The sequence below is a fragment of the Phocoena phocoena genome, chromosome 3, assembly GCF_963924675.1.
Source record: "Phocoena phocoena chromosome 3, mPhoPho1.1, whole genome shotgun sequence".
NCBI classification, from domain to species: domain Eukaryota; kingdom Metazoa; phylum Chordata; class Mammalia; order Artiodactyla; family Phocoenidae; genus Phocoena; species Phocoena phocoena.
In genome coordinates this window covers 153,806,836-153,831,491 of record NC_089221.1, presented here as the reverse complement: position 1 = coordinate 153,831,491, position 24,656 = coordinate 153,806,836, and the positions used below count along the sequence as shown (strand labels likewise).

The window sequence follows — 24,656 nt, the reverse complement described above, 5'->3', positions numbered from 1 at the left end:
AGCGGCGGGGCCGCCGGGGGGCACTTCCCGGGGAGGGAAACAGCAGCGGCCGGGAGGGCGAGGACCGTGGTGCGTTCCCAGGGCCGGGGCAGCACTAGGCGAGGCGAGCACAAACCCCGCTCCCGCGCGGCGTTGTCTAAGGAACTTCGCAGAGGTGGGGAGCCCGTCGGACTCTTTAGCCAACTTAATTAAGGAACAAACTCGAAACGGCCCACCTGGGGGCGGGGCCGCGGGGCAAACAGTAGCTCCGAGTCGCGCTCTGCCATGGGCGGGGCCCGCAGCGGGGGCGGGGCTTGGGCGGAGCCGGGACCACCCCACCCCCACCTCCGACCTCCGCGCAGTGTCTCAGAGCGAGTGCTGGCGGGCGCCATGGCCACTGATACGCGCGGGAAGGCCGCGACTCTGGCCCTGAGGAGGCGGCTACTCAGGTACCGAGACGGCGACGCGATGGGGGGAGCCGCGCACAAGGCACGCACGTCCGGCGCGAGCCTACAGGCCCCAGCCCCCGCGGCCTCGCACGACCTATCCCTGTTCCGGCGCCTCTGGTCCCTGAGACCCCGCCGCGCGCAGCCTGTCTCGGCGGTCTTATCCCGCGCCTCCCCCGCAGCGTCTTATCCATTCCCGCAGCCGGGCTCCTGGGAGGACCTCGCCCAGTGGTGGCCCGCCCTCCGGACCTGGGCCCGGCTCGGGAGTGACCCAGGAAGGGGCTGAAAGTCCAGACGAAGGGTGGGGTGGGGTGTCGGCTCACAGGCAGCCTTAGAGAAAGTCTACCCTTGACCTGTGTCTGAGGGGCTGTCGGTGGGACGTGGGGCATGAGGCAGCCTTGGGCTAGAGCTTGGGGCTGGCCCCCACCAGGGCAGCAGGCTTGGAGGGCAAGGACTTGTTTAGGGCCGAGAGCCAGCCACCAAATGGTGGTGCCCTACTCACTCATACCAGCAAAGAGACACTGCCTTAGGGAGCCCGTGTGGGTCTGGAGCAGCCACCTTTCCCGGGACCCGAGCGACTCAATGGGCACATGTGGGAATGAATGAAGCCACATAGCCTTCAAATGACTTAAGAAACAATTTGTTTTTGTTTTTTGCGGTACGCGGGCCTCTCACTGTTGTGGCCTCTCCGTTGCGGAGCACAGGCTCCGGACGCGCAGGCTCAGCGGCCATGGCTCACGGGCCTAGCTGCTCCGCGGCATGTGGGGTCTTCCCGGACCAGGGCTCAAACCCGTGTCCCCTGCATCGGCAGGCGGACTCTCAACCACTGCGCCACCAGGGAAGCCCAAGAAACAGTTTGTTTTAGCAACTTCTTACCCCATCCTTTTCTCCTTTCCAGCCACCTGTGGAGTGGGGGAGGGAGTGGAGACAGGGACGCAACAACTTGCCCTTCAAGCTTTTGTCCTTTCCAGAAACTGGGAAAGGGTAGGGGGAGGCCTCTGATGGATGGATTTCTCCCTTCCCGTCTTCAGACATGGCTGTCCATTCGTTGTCCCCACAGCAATTCCTGCAGACTCTTTTTTCCTGAGGATCCTATTAAGATTGTCCGGGGCCAAGGGCAATACATGTATGATGAACAGGGGGCAGAATACATCGATTGCATCAACAATGTGGCTCACGGTCAGTATCATACCTCAAGATGGGGCAGGAAAGCATGCCAACACTGTGAACCTGGTCCAAGGGTGAACCTGAGGTTCAGAGAGGTACAGAGAACTCAGGTTCTGCTTAGCCAGCATCCATGTGCAGAGGAGACCCGGTTTTCATATGTATATGTATAACTGATCCACTTTGTTTCAAAGCAGAAACTAACACACCATTGTAAAGCAATTATACCCAATAAAGATGTTAAAAAAAAAAAAAAAGAGCATAGGTTTTCGAGATCAGGTTTCTGCCAGAGAACTTTGCCTTCTGCCAGAATCTCAGGGACTCCTTTCTAGGTCTCCCTTTCCAGAGTGGCACCTCTGTCTCACCCCCTCTGTCTTCAGACTCCCGTCTTTCCTCTGTACCTCTGCCTCTATAACTGCATCTCCTTTAGTTGGGTTCACAGATTGGGGCTGGGAGAGGCCCGGAGGGATTGGCTGAGTGGGGCCGGCTGTGTGATGGAGGTGGCCCTCTTGCAGTTGGGCACTGCCACCCTCTCGTGGTCCAAGCAGCACATGAACAGAACCAGGTGCTCAACACCAACAGCCGGTACCTGCACGACAACATCGTGGATTACGCACAGAGGCTGTCCGAGACCCTACCGGAGAAGCTCTGTGTATTTTATTTCCTGAATTCTGGGTAAGTGCACTGTGGCCAGCCCCCAGCAAAAGGATGAGACAACAATGGAGAGATTTGCTCACATGGGCATAGCATTGTGTAGCCGACGGAGTGTGGGGAGAGGCAGCCCTCAGTGGGCCAGGCACCCACACTTCCTAGCTGCAGGCCCCACTGCTTCTCTGTCAGATCCACTTTCCTGTTCTCTTTGTAAGGAGTGCCATTACCTCTCTTCTAAGATCATTGTTGGGGTTTACCAAGGTAATATGTTCCTTTATTTCTGCTTTATGCATACACAGGCACAGTGCTGGGAGCTACAGCCAAAATCCCTGCTCTGTAAGGAACAGAAACATCAAAGATGCTTCAAAGAAATACAAAATTACAAAGAGGAATCATTTTCTGGAGGAAAACTACAGAGAATAATGAGGCATAGAAGCAGTGGGGTGACCTGGCCTGCTCTGAGAGGGTCGGGGAAGGTGTCCCTGAAGAAGTGATGTTAGGCTAAGAGCTGACTAGGGGATAGCTAGATGAGGAGGAAGGTAGGGTGCTGCCCGCTCCATTGGAAGTGTTCTTGTCAAGGTCACCACACAGAACAGCCTGTACAGAGGTCCTATGGCAGGAAGAATATTTGCACCCCAGCGCACTTGAGCTGAAAGGCAGCCAGTGAGGGAGGGCAGAGGGTGGGAGCCTGGGGACACTGGAGAGGGAGGCAGGGCCCATCACCCAGGGCTTTATTGGTCAAGTGAGGAATCTGTGTATCCCAAGAGCATTGGGAAGCCATCAGAGGGTTTTAATCAGGTAAGTGGTATCATCAGGACTGGAGGAAAGCAAGAATGGACACCATTAGGCACCAGTTTAGTGACCGGTGATAGGTTATGCTACACTGGGAGTAGCAGTGGAGGCAGAAATGGCAGATGATGGCGTGTACACAGAACCAGCCCAGTGTGCCTGGGAGAGAAAAGTACAGAGAATTATGAGGCATAGAAACAGAGGGGGGACCTGGTCTCTTTGCTGCCTTTGTCTTCCTGTTTCTCAGTAATATTGCCAGAGTTACCACTCTCTCTGGAAATGCTTTCTGGTCTTGCTTCCAGAACATTTCACGCTTCTTGTTTTCTGCCAGCTTCTGGCCACTCCCCCTGTCTCCTATGCTGATTCTTCCTACTCTATTCCTCAGGGCTGGTCCTCTCTGAGCCCTCTGCCTTCCTTACCTCATCCATTCCCGTGTATTACATATCATCCACATGCTGGTGACTCCCAACTTTGTATCTTTTTAAAATTTATTTATTTATTTGGCTGTGCCAGGAATTCGTTGCAGCACGTGGGATCTTCATTGCGGCATGCAGGATCTTTAGTTGCGACGTGTGAGATCTAGTTCCTTGACCAGAGATCGAACCCGGGCCCCCTGCATTGGGAGTGTGGAGTCTTAACCACTGGACCACCAGGGAAGTCCCCCAAATTTGTATCTTAAACCCAGATGTTTCCCATGTGTTCCAGCCTCAAGGTTCTAACTGCCCACTTGACTTTGGAACAGGTCTAACATCACCTGTCCAAAAGACATCAGGAGTTGATCGTCAGGTTTCCTTGGTGGCACAGTGGTTAAGAATCCGCCTGCCAGTGCAGGGGACACGGCTTCTATCCCTGGTCCGGGAAGATCCCACATGCCACAGAGCAACTAAGCCCATGAGCCACAACTACTGAGCCTGTGCTCTAGAGCCCACAAGCCACAAATACTGAGCCCACGTGCTGCAACTACTGAAGCCCGCATGCCTAGAGCCCATGCTCCACAAGAGAAGCCACCGCAATGAGAAGCCCTCGCACCACAACAGAGTAGCCCCCGCTTGCTGCAACTAGAGAAAGCCCGTGCACAGCAACGAAGACCCAATGCAGCTAAAAATAAATAAATAAATAAATATATATATTTTTAAAAAAAAGAAAAGAAAGAATTGTCTTCGCTAACACCTGGTGTGGGACCATGGCACTGGCTCTCCCTGACATTCTCAGGCACCTACCCCAGACTTTCCCAAGAAGACCGGCCCTCCCTCACCCTATCTGTCCTGGCAAATGCCAGCACCGTCTGCGCCTCTGCTCAAGGTAGAAACGCACCCTCCTCCCAGTCCTGCATCAGGCTTGCCTTGTCTGTCTCCAGGTTGTCTCCTAACTCCATTCACCTCTCTCTGCGTGGTCACCACCTGCTCTCACCTTCATGTCCTTCTAGGTCTCCTCACTTGCACTTTAATTCCCTTCTACTCCATTATATACACAGAGAGGCTTCCTCCTCATATGGGAGCTGAATCATGTCCCTTCTCTGATTAAAACTTTTCAGTAGCTTCACATGGCACTGAGAAGAAAATCCAGGCTCCTTCTGCAGCCCTGCCTATCTCCCCACTTCCTCTCTCATGCTGCCCCTGGCCTCCCTTGTCTTCTTGTGGTTCCCTGAGCAATTTTCCTTCACAAGGTCTTTGTGTGTGCTGCTCATTCTGCCTAGGAACTTCACCCTCAGGACTACAGGTGTGGCCTTCGTCTGTTCTGGCTGCCGTAACAAAATACTGTAGACGTGGTGGCTTAAACAGAAATTTATTGTCCCACAGTTCTGGAAGTCAGAATCCAAGATCAAGTTGCTGGCAGATTTGGTTTTGTTGAGTCCTCTCTCCTCGGTTGCAGGTGGCCACCTTCTCACTGTCTTCACATGGCCTTTCTTCGGAGCATGCACACCCCCGGTTGTCTCTCTGTGTGTCCAAATGTCTTCTTACAAAGAGACCAGTTGTATTGGATTAAGGCCACCCAGATGGCCTCATTTTAACTTAATCACCTCTTTAAAGGCCCTGTCTCTAAATACAATCACATTCTGAGATACTGGGAGTTAGGGCTTCAACACATGAATTTGGGGAGACACGATTCATCCCATAACACCCCTTATCTAAGGTAGGGCCCCACCTGGTTCTCTCGGTACCCTGTGTCCATTGTAGCACTTACCAAATGATCATTCTGTCTTTGTTTTTTGGCTTTCGTTACACATAGTAGAATGTAAGTTCCAGGAGGGCCAGAGCCTGCCTGTTTTACTTAACTATTTTCACCCCCAGCTCCTAGCACATTGAAGGCATTTGATAAATGTTTACTGAATGAATAAGTGCATGACTAATGAATGGTGTCCTAAGAATCTTCTTGCTGCTGGAAGGGCTCTTCCTTCCCTCCAGGTTTCTCTGTAGAAAGCAGTGATCCTGGAGGGAAAGCCCTTGGATAGCTGTCCAAGCAGTATCCACTTTTTCTGTCATAGGTCAGAAGCCAACGACCTGGCCCTGAGGCTGGCGCGCCAATACACAGGACACTGGGACGTGGTGGTATTAGATCAGTAAGTGCCATTTCCAGAAGCGTGGGCCTGCTGCTTATTGGGGATCAGTGAGGCTCTGATTTTGGGTGCCTTGGGCAGGAAAGATGAGGGGCCTGGGCCTGGAGAGGATCATGAGGACCTGGCCACAGAGACACCCCACACACACACACACCAGGCGGCTCTTTCCCCCAGGTGTCTCTTCTGTGGTGGCAGCTTCTGGGGAGCAGAGAATGCTTTATAAGGTGGTGAGAGTTGGTCCCACATATTAGGTATTAAAACTGTTGTAGGGACTTCCCTGGTGGGCCAGTGGTTAGGACTCTGCACTGCCAATGCAGGGGGCGCAGGTTTGATCCCTGGTCGGGAAACTAAGATCCCACATGCCGTGTGGCACGGCCAAAAGATTAAAAAAATAAAATTAAAAAATATTCCAACAGTAGCTCCCATTGTACTGAGTATCTGCTGTGCACAAGACCCAGGCCCAGGGTTAGAGCATTATCACATTTAAGGTTCATTACAACCATGAAGGAGAAACACCCCCCCCCAACTTTACAGAGGAGGGAACTGAGCCCAAAGATTTTAACGATTAGCCACCGTTACATAGCTAGTAAGTGGCCTTGGAGGAAGGCTTGCTGACTCCAAGGCCTGTGCTCGTTCCTGGCCCTAGGACTCAGGCTGTGTCTGAAAGGTTGGTCTTCCCTGAGTGTTTCCTGAGGTGAATAGACAGTTGTCAGGGCCAGGCCAGGGAGTACATGCCACCTGGGTCTGAGCCCACTCTCCCTTCTCCTTCCCAGTGCTTATCATGGTCACCTGAGCTCCCTGATCGACATCAGCCCCTACAAGTTCCGGGACCTGGATGGCCAGAAGGAGTGGGTCCACGTGGTATGCACTGCTCAAATGGGCAACAGGCCGGTGCTTGCACCTCAGCCTGGATGACATGGTGCTGTCACTCCCCACAGGCACCTCTCCCAGACACTTACCGGGGCCCCTACCGGGAGGACCACCCCAATCCAGCTGTGGCCTATGCCAGTGAGGTGAAACGTGTGGTCGGCAGCGCACAGGAGAAGGGCAGGAAGGTAACCACATCCACGCAGGTCTGGTCCAGCAAACAGCAAATGTTGCCAGCCCTGGACTGGATCTTGGGAACCCTGAGAGAAATTGGAACCAGGGCCTGCCCTTTGGGAGTCTAGTAGCGGGATTAAGTGCTCAGCAGAGAGTTTAGGTAGAGATATGTCCTGGGCGTTACTGGACTCCAGGGGCCCAAGCTGGACTGGGGTGTGTGTGATGGTGGGCCCGTGGAGGGGGTGCTGCCTGATTTTAGTAATATAAGGTGAGTAGGAGTTAGCCATTCAAGGTGGGGTCGGGGTAGACAAGGAAAGGCATCCTCAACAGAGCGGCGGCCTGTGCACGAACCATGTGAGTATGGGGCCAGGCTGAGCCGGCAGGAGATGAACCTAGAGAAGCAGGCAGGACCATAGGCCCGCGGACTGCAAGTGCCCCTTTAGCTGAGGGGCTAGAGGCCATGGGAGACCTTTGTAGAGTTTTAAGAGAGAAGGTAATAGGACCAGGGGATGCAGTTGAATGGGGCCAGTCTGAGGGCAGGTGACATGAGGAGGCCCTGTTGGCCCGAGTGAGCAATGGGGAGACCCACCCAGGGCGGTGTAGTAGAGATGGATTGTGGGGCAGAGACAGGAGAGATACGTCATACCCTGGAAGAGCAGCAGCCACGGCAGCAGTAGAGGGGAGGCAGCTGGTGATTGGTATTAGGGCTCTCTAGAAGGCTTTGCTGAAGGAGTGACAGCTGAACACAGGATATATAGCAAAGACAGGCCAGAAAGGTTGGCAGAGCCAGATCCAGGAAGCCTGGCCCATGCATTTCCAATGCTCTGCACCTACTTATATAAAACCAAAAAAGAGATTCCTGTGGTGGCAGCATGGGTGGGTGACCGGTTTCCCATCCCGTCAGTCCTTCCTTCATCCCAGCAGTAGCCTCTGAAGCAGCTCCAAGGCAGAACACAGTCATTGCTATAAGCAAAAGGGTCAGTGAAGGGTTTTAAACAGGACAGTGATGAGCTCAGTGTCTACACTGAGGCATCACCCTGGTGGCCAGTGGAGGATGGATTGGAAGAGGTGTCCAGTTAGAAGGCAGGAGGCCAAGGCAGAAACTGGCAGGTCTGCCAGGAGGCAGGAGTATCCAGCGGGGAGGGGAAGGAGTGGGTGCAACGATGTTACAGGGATAGAGTCAGAGGCTGTGCTGACTGATAGATGAAGAAGGTGGCTGGATCAAGGATGGGGCCAGATTTCTGTCCTAGTTGGGAGGGATGGGACTCACCATATGGGAGAAGGGAAGGAACACGCTTATGGGGGAGAAGTCTGGATTTCATCTGGAGCATGCTAAGTACAGGGGGTCTGGAGGCATCCAGGTGGTAAGAATTGGTTCAAGTCCTGAAAAAGCTACATCACAGACCCTCAGGTGTGATGTGGAGCCCAAAGTGGGGGCACAGTGCGGACAGTAACTCATCATGTTTGGAGCCAGCACTGAGCATCAGCGGACGTGCTCAGCTTGAAGCTCAGCCCCTCCGCAGTGCCATTCCCTTCTCCTCCACAGATTGCAGCGTTCTTTGCCGAGTCTCTGCCCAGTGTGGGAGGGCAGATCATTCCTCCTGCTGGCTACTTCCCAGAAGTGGCAGGGTGAGTAGGTGGGAGAGGCTGCCCCAGGGTGGGGTTTGCCAGCCTTTGTTCCAAATTCCAACCTCAGCCTGGCAATTCCTGCCAGAATTGTCAGACAAAGCCCCTGAAGAAATAGTGGCTCCAAGAAGGCCAGCTATCTGCATGAGGTCCCCACCTTACTGTTGGCAAAGCCAGGATTCAGAGTCCCAAGACCCAGCTCCTGGTCTCCTCCCTCTCACCACAGTCCCCCATCAGCCGTGTGTCCTCTGCCACAGGCACATCCGCAGGGCCGGAGGGGTCTTTGTTGCAGACGAGATTCAAGTGGGCTTTGGCCGAGTAGGCAAGCACTTCTGGGCCTTCCAGCTGCAGGGGGAAGACTTTGTCCCCGACATTGTCACCATGGGCAAGTCTATTGGCAATGGCCACCCTGTAGCCTGTGTGGCCACAACACATGCTGTGGCGAGGGCATTTGAAGCCACCGGCGTCGAGTACTTCAACACGGTGAGTGAAGGCTCCAGGGCCAGGAAGCACCATGGTGGCTTCTGTACAAACAAGGCCACTACTACTCACTAATTTTTTTGTAAATATAGTTGTTTTATCGTAAATATTACAGTAAATACAAATAGATATAACCCATATAAACAAAAGCTCGTTGGCTTCCTCACAAGTTTTTGAGAGTGTAAGGGAATTCTAAGACCGAAAGTTTGAGAACCACTGCATTATCATTCAATTCTAGTTTTTTCAAATCTTTTTGTTAACCTCTGACTTACTGCCACTTATTCTTTTGATACTTATTCTGTAAAATGTGTTGTTTTACGTGATTGTTCTACATGTCCTTGGGAAATTGTGGGTTCTCTAAATGTTGTTTGCCAGACTCCCTGAATGTCTCTTAGGTCACACTTGTTAATTGTGTTGTTTGAATCTTCTGTATTCTTACTGGATTTTTTTTTTTCCTACTTAACCTACTAATAATTAAGAACTGTGTGTTTAAATCTCACACTATGATGAAAAATGATCAATTTTTTTCTTGTAATACTGTTAATTTTTGCTTCATATATTGTGAGGCTGTTAAGTAATACATATATTACTTAATAATATTAAGTAGTATATATATATATACTTTTGGGTTTTTTTTGGCCACGCTGCTTGGCTTACAGGATCTTAGTTCCCCAACCAGGGATTGAATCTGTGCCCTCGGCAATGAAAGCATGGAGTCCTAACCACTGGACTGCCAGGGAATTCCCAGTATATATGTTTTTTTTTTTCTGTATGTTCATTGGGAATTGAATCTTTTTCTTGATTGAGGTATAATTGACATATAACATTATATTGATTTCAGGTGTACAACGTACTGATTCAGTACTTGTGTGTGTGTGTATGTATATATGTGTGTGTGTGTGTATATATATGTGTGAATGTATATATATATATATATATATATATATATATATATGGTGATCACCACGATAATTCTAGTTAACATCATCACCATACATGGTTACAATTTTTTTTTTCTTATGATGATGAGAACTTTTAAGATCTGTTAGCAGCTTTCAAGCATACAATACAGTATTATTAACTACAGTCACTATGCGTCCCTGGGACTTAATTATTTTATACCTGAAAGTTTGTACCTTTCGACCCCCTTCACCCATTTTGCCCACCCCCACCTCTGGCAATCACCAATCTGTTCTCTGTATCTAAAAGTTCAGGGTTTTTTGGGTGTTTGGTTTTTGGTTTTCTTAGATTCCACATATAAGTGGAATCATATGGTATTTGTCTTCTCTGTCAGATTTATTTCACTTAGCATAATGCCCTCAAGTTATGAAAGCATCTTGTTGCAAATGGCAAGATTTCCTTCTTTTTTAGGGCTGAATTTTATATATATACATTCCATTCATCAATCAACAGACACATATCTTGGCTATTGTAAATAATTCTGCCATGACTGTAGGGGTGCAGATAGCTCTTTAAGATAGTATTTTCAGTTCCTTCAGATAAATATCCAAAGTGGAATTGCTGGATCACATGGTAGTTCTATTTTTAGTTTTCTGAGTAACTTCCACACTGTTTTCCATAGTGGCTGCACCAATGTACATTCCCACCAACAATGCACAAGGATTCCTTTTTCTCCACAACCTTGCCAGCACTTGTTATTTCTGGTCTTTTTGATAATAGCCATTCTAACAGGTGTGAGGTGACATCTCATTGTGGTTTTGATTTGCATTGCCCTGACGATTAGTGGTGTTGAGCACCTTTTCGTGTACCTGTTAGCCATCTGTATGTCTTCTTTGGAAAAATGTCTATTCAGATTTCTACCCAATTTTTTAAAATTTATTTATTTAATTTATTTATTTTTGGCTGTGTTGGGTCTTCGTTGCTGTGTGCCGGCTTTCTCTAGTTGCAGCGAGTGGGGCTTCAGTAGCTGTGGCACATGGGTTCAGTACTTGTGGCTTGTGGGCTCTAGAGCACAGGCTCAGTAGTTGTGGCGCACGGGCTTAGTTGCTCCGTGGCATGTGGGATTTTCCTGGACCAGGGCTTGAACCTGTGTCCCCTGCATTGGCAGGCAGATTCTTAACCACTGCGCCACCAGGGAAGCCCCTCTACCCAATTTTTAATTGTATTGCTCTGTTTTTTGCTACTGAGTTACATGAATTCTTTATATATTTTGGATATTAGCTCCTTATCAGATACATGATTTGCAAATATTTTCTCCCAGTCAGTTGATTGCCTTTTCATTTTGTTGATGATTTGCTGTGCAAAGCTTTTTAGTTTTATGTAGTCCCGCTTGTTTATTTTTGCTTTTGTTACCTTTGCTTTCAAGTGTCAAATCCAAAAAATCATTGCCAAGACCAATGTCAAGGAGCTTACCGCCTATGTTTTCTTTAGGAGTTTTATGATTTCATGTCTTACATTCAAATCTTCAGTCCATTTTGAGTTAATTTTTTGTGTATGGTGTAAAATAGTGGTCCAGTTTCATTCTTTTGCATGTGGCTGTGCAGTTTCTCAAGAATTGAGTCTTTTATTATATGGAGTAATAGTTTCCATTCCTAATAATGTTTTTGGTCTTAAAGTTTATTTTATCTGATATTATAAAGCTAAGTCAGCTTTCTTTTGACTATCAATTACCCAATGTATTATTTTCTACCCTTCTATTTTCAACCTTGTGTGCTCATGCTTTAGGTGTATTTCTTTTAACCAGCATATATCTAGAATTTGGGTTTTTGCCCAAATCTGTTAATATTTGACTTCAAAGTAATGACTTTAAATTTAACGTAACTATTGATGTATTTAGGCCTGTTGCTAGCATCTTAATTTATAATTTCAGCTTACCATACTTTTCTGTGTCTTTTAATCCTTCCTATTTTATTTAAGTATCTGTATTACAAGTATTTCATCCCAAATTCCTTTCAGTGGAAGCCTTTATGTTGCAAACCTTCTGAGGTCTTCTGTGCCTAAGGGTATTTGTGTCAGGCCCTCATATTTAACTATTTTAGCCAAAAATAGAATCTAGGTCCTAGTTACTGTAAAAGTATATTCCAGGGACTTCCCTGGCTGTCCAGTGGTTAAGACTCCACGCTTCCACTCCAGGGGGCACAGGTTCAGTCCCTGGTCAGGGAACTAAGATTCTGCATGCCACGCAGCAGGCCTAAATAAATAAAGTCAGTGCTGATGGATTCATTTTTTTTAAAAGTGTATTCCATTGTCACCTTGCATGCAGTGTTGCTGTTGAAAACGCTGAAATCACTGATTCTTTTTTAGTTGAGATATAATTCACATATTATAAAATTTACTCTTTCAAATACAAATTCAATGGTTTTTAATTCAAGTACAATTCAGTCTTTTATAGTATACTCACCAAGTTGTTCAGCCATTATTACTGTCTTAATTTTCATTGTTGTACATTTTCATCACCCCAAAAAGCAACTCCATACCCATTAGCAATCACTCCCCATTGCCTTTTCTCTACAAGTACTGGCAATCACTAACCTTCTTTCTGTCTCCATGGATTTGCCTGTTCTTGACATTTCACATAAATGCAGTCACACAATATGTGACCTTTTGTGTCTGGCTTCTATCACGTAGCATGTTTTCAAGGTTCATCCATGTTATAGCATGAATCAGTCTTTCATTCCTTTTTATGAATGATTAATGTTCCATTGTATGAGTATACCGTGTTTCATTTATCCATTCTTCAGTGGAATGTGTTTTCAGTTCTTTTGAGCGTATGCCTTACCTATGAGTGGAATTGCTGGGTCATATGGCAACTCTTAAGTTTAACTTTTTGAGGAATGACAAAGTTTTTCCAAGCAGCTATACCACTTTACATGCAACGTATGAGGGTTCCAATTTCTCCATATCCTCTCCAGCATTTATTTTCTCTCTCTTATTATAGCCATCCTAGTGAGTGTGAAGTGGTATCTCATTATGATTTGCATTTGCCTGATGGCTAGAGGTGCTGAGAATCTTCTCATGTGCTTATTGACCATATATATATATATATATATATATATATATATATATATATATATATATACACATATGTATGTATATATATATGTATCCCATTATATATGACATATATATTCCAAAGAATATATCCTTTGCAAATTTTTTAATTGGGTTACCTGTCTGTTTTTGCTGCGTTGTAAGCATTTTTTTTTTTTTTTTTTTTTTTTTTTTTTTTTTTTTGCGGTACGCGGGCCTCCCACTGCCGTGGCCTCTCCCGCACAGGCTCCGGAGGCGCAGGTCCAGCGGCCATGGCTCACGGGCCCAGCCGCTCCGCGGCATGTGGGATCTTCCCAGACCGGGGCACGAACCCGTGTCTCCTGCATCGGCAGGCAGAACACTCAACCACTGCGCCACCAGGGAAGCCCTGTAAGCGTTCTTTATGTATCCTAAATACTAGATTCTTACCAAATACATAATTTGTAAGTATTTTCTCCCATTATTTGAGGTGTCTTTTCACTTTTTCGGTAGTATCCTTTGAAGCACAGAAGTTTTTAATTTTGATGAAGTCCAGTTTATTTTTTCTTTGGTTGCTTGTACTTTGGAGTCATAGCTAACAAACCATTGCCTAATCAACGGTCATAAAGATTTACACCTCTGTTTTCTTCCTAGAATTTTATAGTTTTTATTGTTATATTTAGGTATTGGATCCATTTTGAGCTAGTTTTTAAATATGGTATGAGGTAGAGTTACTTAACTTTGCATATAGATATCCAGTTGTCCCAACACCTTTTGCTGAAAAGACTGTTCTTTATTATATCTTATCCCATTGAATGGTCTTGGCACCCTTGTCAAGAATCAATCAACCAGGGCTTCCCTGGTGGTGCAGTGGTTAAGAATCCACCTGCCAATGCAGGGGACATGGGTTCAAGCCCTGGTCCGGGAAGATCCCACATGCTGCAGAGCAACTAAGTGCATGCGCCACAACTACTGAGCCTGCACTCTAGAGTCCACGAGCCACAACTACTGAAGCCCGTGTGCCACAACTACTGAAGCCCGCGCACCTAGAGCCTGTGCTCTGCAACAAGAGAAGCCACCGCAATGAGAAGCCCGCGCACCACAACAAAGAGTAGCCCCTGCTCTCAGCAACTAGAGAAAATCCGTGTGCAGCAGCGAAGACCCAATGCAGCCAAAAATTAAATAACTGAATTTTTAAAAAAAATCAATCAACCATAAATGCATGATTTTTTTTTTTTTTTTTTTTTTTTGGCTGCATTGGGTCTTAGTTGCAGCACACGGGATCTTTGTTGTGGCATGCAGGATCTTTCGTTGCAGCACACAGCCTCAATAGTTGCAGTGTGCAGGCTCTCTAGTTGTGGTGTGCATTTTCTAGATCTAGCACGTGGGCTTAGTTGCCCCATGGCATGTGAGATCTTAGTTCCAGTTCCCCAATCAGGGATTGAACCTGCGTCCCCTGCATTGGAAGGTGGATTCTTTAACCACTGGACCACCAGAGAAGTCCCAAATGTATGGATTTAATGGTTTATTTGTAAACTTCCAGTTCTGTCCCACTGATCAAAAATCTATCCTCCTGCCAGTTGCACACAGTCTAGACTACTCTACTTTGTAGTATGTTTTGAAATCAGGAACTGTTAATCCCCCAGTCTTTGTTCTTCTTTTTGAAGACTGTTGTGGCTATTCTGGGTCCCTTGCATTTCAATATGAATTTTCATAATTAGCTTGTCAATTTCTACCAAAAAAGCAGCTTGGAGTTTGATAAGAGATTGCATTGAATCTGTAGATCAGTTTGGAGAGTATTGCCATCTTAACAGTACTAAGTCTTCTAATCCATAAACATGAGATATCTGTCCATTTATGGAGGTCTTTGTTTTTCAATCATGTTCATAATTTTCATTGTAAAAGTCTTTTTCTTTTTTTTTTGGCCACACCACATGCGGGATCTTAGTTCCCTGATCAGGGATTGAACCCACACCCTCTGCAGTGGAAGCGCAGAGTCTTAACCACTGGACCTCCAGGGAAGTCCCTGTAAAAGTCTTGGAACTACTTTTGTTAAATTTACTCCTAAGTATTGTATTCTTCTTCATGCTTTTATAAATTGAATTGTTTTTTTCATTTCACTTTAAGATTCTTCATTGCTGGTGTACAGAAATACAGTTGATTTTTGGATATTGATCTTGTATCATGCAGCCTTACTGAATGCATTTATTAGCTCTAATAGTTTTTTATAGATTCTGTAGAATTTTCTGTGTACCAAATTATGTCATCTGTGAATAGAAATGGTTTTCTTGTTCCTTTCCATTCTGAATGCCTTTTATTTCTTTTTCTTGCCTAACTGCCCTAGAACCTCCAGTACAATATTGACTACAAATGGCAAGAGTAGACATCTTGTCTTCTTCCTAATCTTAGGGGAAAACATTCAGTCTTTCACCGTTAAGTATAATATCAGCTGTGAGTTTTTCATAGAAGCCTTTTATCAGGTTGAAGAAGTTCCCCTTTTTTCCTAATTTTTGAGAGCTTTTATAATGAAGGCTGTTGGGTTTTATCAAATGCTTTTTCTTCGTTTATTGTAATGATCATGTGATTTTTTTTGTCCTTAATCCTATTAATATGGTTTATTACATTATTTGATTTTCACATGTCAAAACAACTTTACATTGCTGAGATAAATCCCACGTGATCATGGTGTATAATCCTTTTTATATGTTGCTAGATTAAGTTTGCTATTGTAATTTTTGAGGATTTTTACATCTATGTTCTTAAGAGATACTGATCTATAGTTTTCTTGGGATATCATTGTCTGGTTTTGGTATCAGGGTAATACTGGCCTCAAAGAATGATCCAGGGGCTTCCCTGGTGGCGCAGTGGTTGAGAGTCCGCCTGCCGATGCAGGGGACACGGGTTCGTGCCCCGGTCCAGGAAGATCCCACATGCCGCGGAGCAGCTAGGCCCGTGAGCCATGGCTGCTGGGCCTGCGTGTCCGGAGCCTGTGCTCTGCAACGTTAGAGGCCACAACAGTGAGAGGCCCACGTACTGCAAAAAAAAATGATCCAGGAAGTGTTCATGCCTCTTCTATTTTCTGGAAGACTTTCTGAAAGATTGGTAATAATTCTTTCAACATTTTGGTAGAATTCACCAGTGAAGCCATCTGGTTCTAGGCTTTGCTTTGTGAGGGTTTTTTTTATTATTAATTCATTCTTTTTACTTGCCACAGGTCTATTCAGATTTTCTATTTCTTCTCGAATCAGTGTCAGTATTTTTTATCTTTCTAGGAATTTGTTCATTTCATCTAAGTTATCTAGCTTGTTGACAGACAGTTCACATTATTCCCTTATACTTCTTTTTACTCCTATAAGATTGGCAGTGATATGTCCTCTTCATTCCTGATCTTAGTAATTTGACTCTTCTTTTTATCTTGGTCAGTCTGGCTAACGTTTGTCAATTTTGTTGATTTTCTCAGACAATCAACTTTTGGTTTTGTTGATTTTTTTCTATTGTTTTTCTATTTATTTCCACTGTAGTCTTTATCCTTTATTTTTGCTTTAGATTTAGTTTGCTCTTCTTTTTTATACTTTTTAAGGTGGAAATATTCATTTGAGATTTTTTTTTAACAGAAGTATTTACAGACATGAAGTTTTCTGTAAGCATTACTTTTACCACATCCCATGAGTTTAGGTATGTTGTGCTTTCTTTTTCATTTATCTCTAAATATTTTTTAATCTCCCTGTGACTTCTTTGACCCATTGTTTGTTTAAGCATGTTATTTAATTTTCACATAGTTTTTTAGTTTTTCAGTGTTCTGTTATTTATTTCTAGCTTCATTCCACTGTGGTGAGAAAGATACTTTCTATGATTTCAGACTTTTAAAATATATTAACACTTGTTTTATAGCCTAATATATTGATATATAGTCTATCCTGGAGAATGTTCCATGTGCACTTGAGAAGAGTATTTATACTGCTTTTTTGAAGTGGAGTGTTCTGTATATATCTATTAGATCTAGTTGGTTTATAGTGTTGCTCAAGCCTTCTACTTCCTGGTTGGCCTAGTTGTTTATTATTGAAAATGAGAGACTGAACTCTCCAACTATTCTTATTGAATTCTGTAGTTCTCCTTTCAGTTAATTTTTTGCTTTACTTATTTGGGGGCTCTGTTGTTAAGTACATATGTATTTGTAGTGGTTATATCATTTTGATAGATTGACTCTTTTATCATTATGTTTTCCTGTGTTGCTAATAGCAGTTTTAATCTTGCAAGTCTTTTATGTCTGATATTACTACAGCCACACCAGCTCTCTTGGTTACTGTTTGCATGGCATACCTTCACTCTCTTGCTTTCAACCTACTTGTGTCTTTACCAGTGCTCTTTATTTCTTCATGTGGATTTGATTTACGTCTGATGTCCTTTCATTTCAGCCTGAAGAAATACTGTTAGTATTTCATGTAAAGTAGATCTGCTGCTGACAAATTTTTTTCAGTTTTTTCGTTATCTAGAACTACCTTAGTTTCTTCTCTTTTTCTTTTCTTTCTTTCTCCTTCTTTCTTTCTTTCATTCTTTCTTTTCTTTCCTTTCTTTTTTATTCTGCACCATGCATCTTGTGGGATGTTGGATTTTAGTTCCCCAACTAGGGATTGAACCCGGGCCCTTGGCACAGAATCCTAACCACTGGACCACCAGGGAATTCCTGTCTCCTTTATCTTTGAAGGATACTTTTACTTTATAGAGAATTCTGGACTGACAGTATTTTTCTTTCATCACTTTGAATAGGTCATCCCACTGCCTTCTGGCCTTTAGGGTTTCTGATGAGGAATCAGCTATTAATCTTGTTGAGAATCTCTTGTACATGATGAGTTGCTTCTCTCGCTAATTTCAATATTCTCTCTTTGTCCTTTTTTTTTTGAGTTATAATTGACAGACAACATTATATTAGATGCAGGTGTACAATATAATGAGTCAATATTTGTATGTATTGCAAAATGATAACCACAATAAGTTTACTTGACATCCATCACCGTAAAGTTACAGTTTTTTTTCTTGTGATGAGAACTTTTAAGGTCTACTCTCTTAATAACTTTCAAATATACAATACAGTATTGCTTGTTTGTTCTGGCAGCGCTGTGCAGCACATGGGATCTTAGTTCCCCGACCAGGGATCAAACTCAAGCCCCCTGCAGTGGAAGCACAGAGTTTAACTATTGGACCACCAGGGAAGTCCCCAGTATTATTAACTATAGTCACCATGCTGTACCTTACATCCCTGTGACTTATTTACAACTGGAATTTTTTTACCTTTGACGACCTTCACCCATTTACCCACCCTCTTGTTCTTGTCTTTCAGTACCTTGGTTATGTTTTGTCTAGGTATGAAACTTGTTTATTCTACTTGGAGTTCATTGAGCTCCTTGGATGTTTAGATTGTTGTTGGGGTGTTTTTTTAGTCAAATTTAGTAAGTTTTAGACCATTGTTTCTTCAGATATTCTTTCTGCCCCTTCCTCTCCTTCTGGAATTCTTATTTGCATATGTTGGTATGCTTGTGTCCCACAGGTCTCTGAGGCTCTGTTCATTTTTTTTATTCTTTTTTCTTTCCGATTTTCAGACTGGACAGTCTCAATCAACATATCTTCAAGTTTGCTGATTCTTTCATCTGCCTGATTAAATCTGCTGTTAAGCCTCTTAATTTTTCATTTCGGCTACAGTGCTTTTCAACTCCAGACTTTCTATTTAGTTCTTTTTTATAATTTCTATTTCTTTATTGATCTTCCAAATTTGGCAAGATGCCATTTTCATGCTTAGCTTTTAATTCTTTAGATATGGTTTCCTTTAGTGTTTAAGCATATTTGTAATATCTGATTTAAAGTCTTTGTCTAAAAAGAAAGAAAAAGTCTTTGTCTAATAAGGCCATCATCTGAGCTTCCTCCATAACAGTTTCTGTTGATTGTATCCACACCCGCCACCACCACCACCCCATATATGGGCCATGCTTTCTTCTTTCTTTTCATGATTCATAATTATCTGTTGAGAACTAGACATTTTTAAATAATATAACGTGGCAACATTGGAAATCATTTTCCCTCCTCATGGTTTGTTGTTCATGCTTTTTGTTGTTGTTTGTATATTGCCTTTTCTGAACTAGTTCAGAACAGATAACTATGTTATCTATTATGCTAGTTCAGCATCTTGGCCAGGCCACAATTCTAAACCAAAGATGCTGTGGGTAGAACACACGACCTTTTAACAAGTTCACAGTTGATAATAATATGCAATAAATAGCCTCAATCCATCCCCTGTGTCCATCCCACACATAATTTGCTTTGGACATATCAGAAAGCTGCCTCACAGCAAATCACCTAGGAAGCTTTTTATGATCACAAGCAAGCAAATTTTCAAGATGGTCTACAGGATACCACTGCATACCCATTGGAATGGCTGCAATTAAAAACTGCAACAGGGCTTCCCTGGTGGCGCAGTAGTTGAGAGTCCGCCTGCCGATGCAGGGGACACGGGTTTGTGCCCCGGTCCGGGAAGATTCCACATGCCGCAGAGCGGCTGGGCCCGTGAGCCATGGCCGCTGAGCCTGCGCTCCGCAACGGGAGAGGCCACAACAGTGAGAGGCCCACGTACCACACACACACACAAAAAAATGCAACAATTCCAAATGTTTTTGAGGATGTGGAGCTACTGGGATTTCATAGACTAATGGTGGGAATGTAATATGGTACGACTTTGGAAAACAGTTTCACTTTTTTATATAGTTAAATATATATTTATCAAGCTGTCCAGCAGTTCCACTCCTAGGTATTTACCCAAGAGAAATGAGAACGTATGTTAACAGAAAGACTTGTTATAAATGTTTATAACAGTTTTATTCGTAAATAGCCCAAAACCAAAATAAGCCCCAAGAGTCTATCAACGGGAACTTGGATAAACAAATTGTAGTGTGTCCATATAATGGAATACTATGCAGCCATAAAATGAACAAACGACCAATACACACAACATTATAGATGAATTTTAAAAACATGTTGCGCAGAAGCCAGGCACAAAAGGTTACATATTTTGTGATTCCATTCACATGACATTCCAGAAAAGGCAAAACTATAGTGACAGAAAGAGTCAGTGGTTGCCTGGGCCAGTAGTGGGTGGGAACACAAGGAACTTTGGGGAATGCTGGAAATGTTTTGTATTTTCATGGTAGTGGAGGTTCCACAGGTATATACATTTGTCAAGTCACACTGAACTACATACATTTTAAATATATGCAGTGTATTGTATGTAAACTATACCTCAATAAAGTTTTGTGGTTTTTTAAAGCTATAGTTTAAAAAAAAAAAAAAAAAAAAAGATGGTCTGCAGGAGACCCCTTCCTTCTGACTCTCTGCAATGCAGGTCCTCAGACACCTGCAGGGCCAGGTGGAGGAAGTGAGTCAAAGCACTCAGGGTGCCTGAAGGGGACAGGTAGTGCCAATGTAGCCAGATAGGCTAGGTTTGTTTTAAGTCAGACATATTTTTGTGTTAAGTCTCTTAAGACATTAGCACCTAATTCAAAACTTTTAATTATGCCACACAAGCCAAACAAAATGAATCCTCAGGCCGCATTTGGCTCACAGGCAGCTTGTGGTCTGCGCCCTAAAATCTGCCTTGGGCTCAGCCAGCAGAGCTGTGAGCTGGAACCACAGAGTGACTTTTCCTGGGTGTGGCTCTGGCATGCTGCTCTTGACCCTCCTTGAAAGAGGTGATGGGCAGTGCAATGCAGTGGGTCTGGGTCCAGTCCATGAGATGGGGCCCTGAAGCCTTTTGACAAAATCAGCTGTGTGGGAATGCCCAGTACATCCTCTCCTCTGATTTTTGCATGTTCTTGGGGATCCTATTGCACCCCTGGGGGTACTTGGCCTGGATTACAGTCACATTAGCACCTGGAAAGATGGGACAGCCCATGGGGGACTCAGAAGAACCCCATTTACTGCCCAGCATGCTGAGCCCTGAGGGGTTCAGGCCTGTGCTCATCACTGCCCTTGCACTGTGTGTGGCAGTTCTGCTGCCCTTCACAGTCCCTGGGCCATGGCCCACTCTGCTGAGCACCTGACATGCTCTTTGTCCCCTGGCTCAGTTTGGGGGCAGCCCAGTGTCCTGTGCTGTGGGGCTGGCCGTCCTGGATGTCTTGGAAAAGGAGCAGCTGCAGGCTCATGCTGCCTCTGTGGGCAGCCTCCTGATGGAGCTCCTTGGACAGCAGAAAGCCAAACATCCCATCCTTGGGGACATCAGGTGAGGCTCAGGGTAGCGTCACCACCTGCCAGGGGCCTGGTGTGGTTCCTTCATTCACTTCATCACCACCTGGGATGGTGGGAACTTTTATCTCCACTCCGCAGAGGAACTGAAGCACCTACAGGTGCTACTGCCCAAGATGGCACCTCTGGAGGGAGGAGGGGGGTGAAGCCAGGATCAAACTTTCCTCTATCCACATTGAGGGCCCCTCACCATCACAGTTACTTCCTGGAACTGTTTTAGCACCCTCCAAGGGTTCCTACAGCTCTCCACCTCCCCAGGAGGCTGAGTGGGCTTTCTGACAGGGGCTTGGCTGAGGCCCAGGCAGAGGGTGAGAGCAAGGACCATGGTCCCTCAGGCCTGGCCTCCTGAGATGTCACCTTCTGCTCCAGGGGCGTTGGGCTCTTCATTGGTGTGGATCTGATCAAAGATGAGGCCACAAGGATGCCAGCAACCGAAGAGGCTGACTATGTGGTGTCCAGGTATTTTTTCTTGAAACAGCTTGTTTCTACGGCCCTGACTGGGAAAGAGCTCCCCTCTTGCCTCTCCCAGGCACGCTGGGCCCACACAGGGTTGACTGAAGGAGGTGGCCTTTAGCCTCTGGGTTAGAGGGCTGCCAACCTGTGCACCCCTTTGACTGGGCTCTGCGGACTGAGAAAGCGGCCCCATCAGCTCTGTACCCAGTGCCTGGCAGCAAAGGCTTCAGATGGGTGCGGTCCGTTCCCAGCCTGAGCAGACACTTCTGCCAAAAATGCCAAAGCTGCAGAAGCTCTCAGACCCAGGCAGCCCCAATGCTGCATTTCACAGCCCCAGGCTGCCCGAGGGAAGCAGCTTCTCCAGAGCCACACCTGAGGCTGTGGCAGAACCAGACTCCCCATTCCTAGAGGGTTTTCAAATAGGACTCCTGTTCCTTGTCTGGGTGGGGAGTGTCTGGATGACTCAGCATCTCAGGACTCAGGAGCCCTCGCTCCCAGTTCTGGTTCCCATGTTCTTTCACTTGAACCCCAGGCAGGACCGAAGCCACAGGACCCTTTCCCCTCTTGTTTCGTTACTTCCTTTTTATTTCCATTCCTCACTCCTACCTCCTTCCCCCACCTTGGAAAACCCATCTAGTGTCTGATGCGTGTCCTTATTCAAGTTGTGAAATGTGTGTCATTGTTTCAAATTCACGTAAACAGTATTGATGTAAAAATCGTTCTCCCCACACGTTTTTTGAAGCTGACCCCTCCTGCGTGGCTGCCCAGCCCCTGCCTTCTCTGTGCTGGTTGAGCACATCCACCAGCTCACCCACCCCTTCCCCCAGGGAGCCTCAAGACTCAGAAATTCAGGAGGGTCTGTGGGAAGGAGGGAGTCAGATCCTCAGCCAAGCCTGACCTCCTCCACCTTATAACCACCCCTGTGGTTTCTCCAGTTCAGTGAAGAAACAGGAACCAGGTGGAACGGTGTTTCAGTGGCAGTCACCCTGCTAAAGGCAGAGCTGGATTTAAAGTCCAGAACCTGATCTTTCTAGCACAGATGCTGTCAGTGCCAGGAAGACTGGGATGCGAGAAAGGAGCCAGAGGCAGGCTGAGGACACCCTGCTCCTGACAAGACTTACATAAAAGGAATAAATAAAAAAGAATGAGAGTGCGGGGTCAGAGAGAGTGTAAATACAGTCACATCAGACCCCTTCTCTCAGAGGCCAAAATACCTTCCTAGGTTAAAAGTGTAAATGTGGAATATTAAAAACAATTATTAGATACCAATGATGATGTTAAATAACTTCCAAAAAGAACTGGAAATTAAAACTGGATAGTCCTGTCTGGGGTTACAACATAACCTGGGGGCAGAGTAGAGAAAGGGTTGGCAGGGAAGTTAGAAGCTAGGTGAGGGCTCCATGGATTCACTGTACTACTCTCTTTGTGAATGTTGGACACTTTCCATATAAAAAGTAAACCATACAATGTCATATAAACCATGTTAAAATGAAAAATGCAAGGACTCTTGCTGTCCACATTGTAGCCCCGTGGCCAATCTCGGCTTCAACTGGGGCTCCAGGGATGGATGAAGCAAGACCCCTGCTTGGGGCGGGGGGGGGGGGGGGGGGGGGGGTGTGGCAGGCAGCAGGCTCAGGGCCAGATGTAGGGCACCCCAGACAGGGGCCTCTGATGCTGGGCCATAAAGTTGGGCAGGAGTTTGGCAGGGGGTGGCCAGTGCTGTATCCTGGTGGGAACTGGCCTATGGAAGGTTCTGAGGGCAGTGTGGCTGGAGTCGCACCCACGAGGCCAAAGCCAGGCTGAGGAAGGTCTGAAAGGCCCATGTGAAGTGCCCTTGGCTGGTGGGCAGCAGGCCCTGCTGTGTCCTATCCTTGCAGGCTGAAAGAAAACTACATTTTGTTGAGCACCGACGGCCCTGGAAGGAATGTCCTGAAGTTCAAGCCCCCGATGTGTTTCAGCTTGGACAACGCACGACACGTGGTCGCAAAGCTGGATGCCATCCTGACAGGTGAGCCTGGAGACCCAAGGGGCAGCTGATAACTGTGTCTCTACAACCCAGCCTGGAGCTAGGACCTCCCAGCATGCCCAGGGACAGGGGTGCCACAGCTGAGCCAGGTGTCCTCTGAACAGTGCAGGGAGTAGGGAGCTGAAGTGGAGGCCTCCCCTATTCCTGCCTGTGCCCCCCAAAAATCTGAGCCCTGGGTAGATGGGAAATGAGCCACCACCCATCCTGCCTGGGCAGGCACCAGTGTGGCATGCAGGACAAGGGAAGTAGGGCTGGGCTTTTAAGCCCAACTATCGGAACTAGTAGGAGGTTCCGTTGTGTCCTTAAAGCCTCCCTGAGATGTAGGTGGCAGTAGCTTTGCTTTCTTCAGCTGCTAAGCGGCTGAAATGAGATTTGCACCCTGGACTGATTCAACACAAAATGAAATCCCTCTGCACATTCCTTATCATTTAGGAAAGTCAAACTCTCCTCTAAATCCACTTACAAGGAAATCTGTAATTACCAAATTGGACACATCATGCACTGAGGCGATGTTGCCATGTACAGAGCTCAGTGGGGGACCCCAAAATAGGCAAAATGCTATCTTCCTGATAGAGATCAAAGCAGCCCAGCTACAACCACCCCCAGCCCACCCCCAGGCTATTTCACTGTGGTCACCAGGTCTCTAGAGCTAAGGCCAGTCCCTACTAGACACAACTGGAAGTGGTAAGGAACCTGCTGGGGGAAGGGAATGTATTTTCGGGAAGCCTGCGGAGGAAAAGCTGACTGGGCACAGAACTGGCTTGGAGTTACTGTATAGAAGGGACTTCAGTTGAGCCTGGAAGCCTCAGGAAATCTGAGGGCTGGTTTTGTCCTCTTGGGAAATTGTTGCTGACCCTGTGGTGGCCTGTACACAGGGGTAAAGGGTGGGACAATGGGCTTGGACAGGCCAGTGGGCCCAGTCTCCACACTGCCATCCAAGAAGCCTGGACACTGAAGGCAGAAGTCTTTAGCAGAGGAGAAAGGTTGACCATCTTTTTCAGACATGGAAGAGAAAGTGAGAAGTTGCAAGACACTGAGGCTCCAGCCCTGAGGCAGCTCTGCTGAGGGGTGTCTTCTAGGTAAGTGGCCTTACTTCTTGTTCCTAGAGAACCAGAACTGGGTTCCTTACCACCCATTTAGTAGCTCCTTCAACATTCTTGTTCCAAGTGATGTCCCCTTCCCACAGGTT

General features: G+C 46.1%; 1 protein-coding gene across 1 annotated transcript; it reads left to right on the top strand.

Moving 5' to 3' along the window:
• The first annotated feature begins 369 nt into the window (after positions 1 to 369).
• PHYKPL (5-phosphohydroxy-L-lysine phospho-lyase) lies at positions 370 to 24,518 on the top strand. Its single transcript, XM_065874771.1, has 12 exons — positions 370 to 428; positions 1,486 to 1,604; positions 2,105 to 2,264; positions 5,515 to 5,589; positions 6,360 to 6,447; positions 6,525 to 6,641; positions 8,174 to 8,256; positions 8,511 to 8,736; positions 20,811 to 20,965; positions 21,358 to 21,447; positions 23,319 to 23,449; positions 24,469 to 24,518. Exons 1-12 carry the CDS (start codon positions 370 to 372, stop codon positions 24,516 to 24,518), a joined length of 1,353 nt encoding a protein of 450 aa, XP_065730843.1.
• The last annotated feature ends 138 nt before the right edge of the window (positions 24,519 to 24,656 follow it).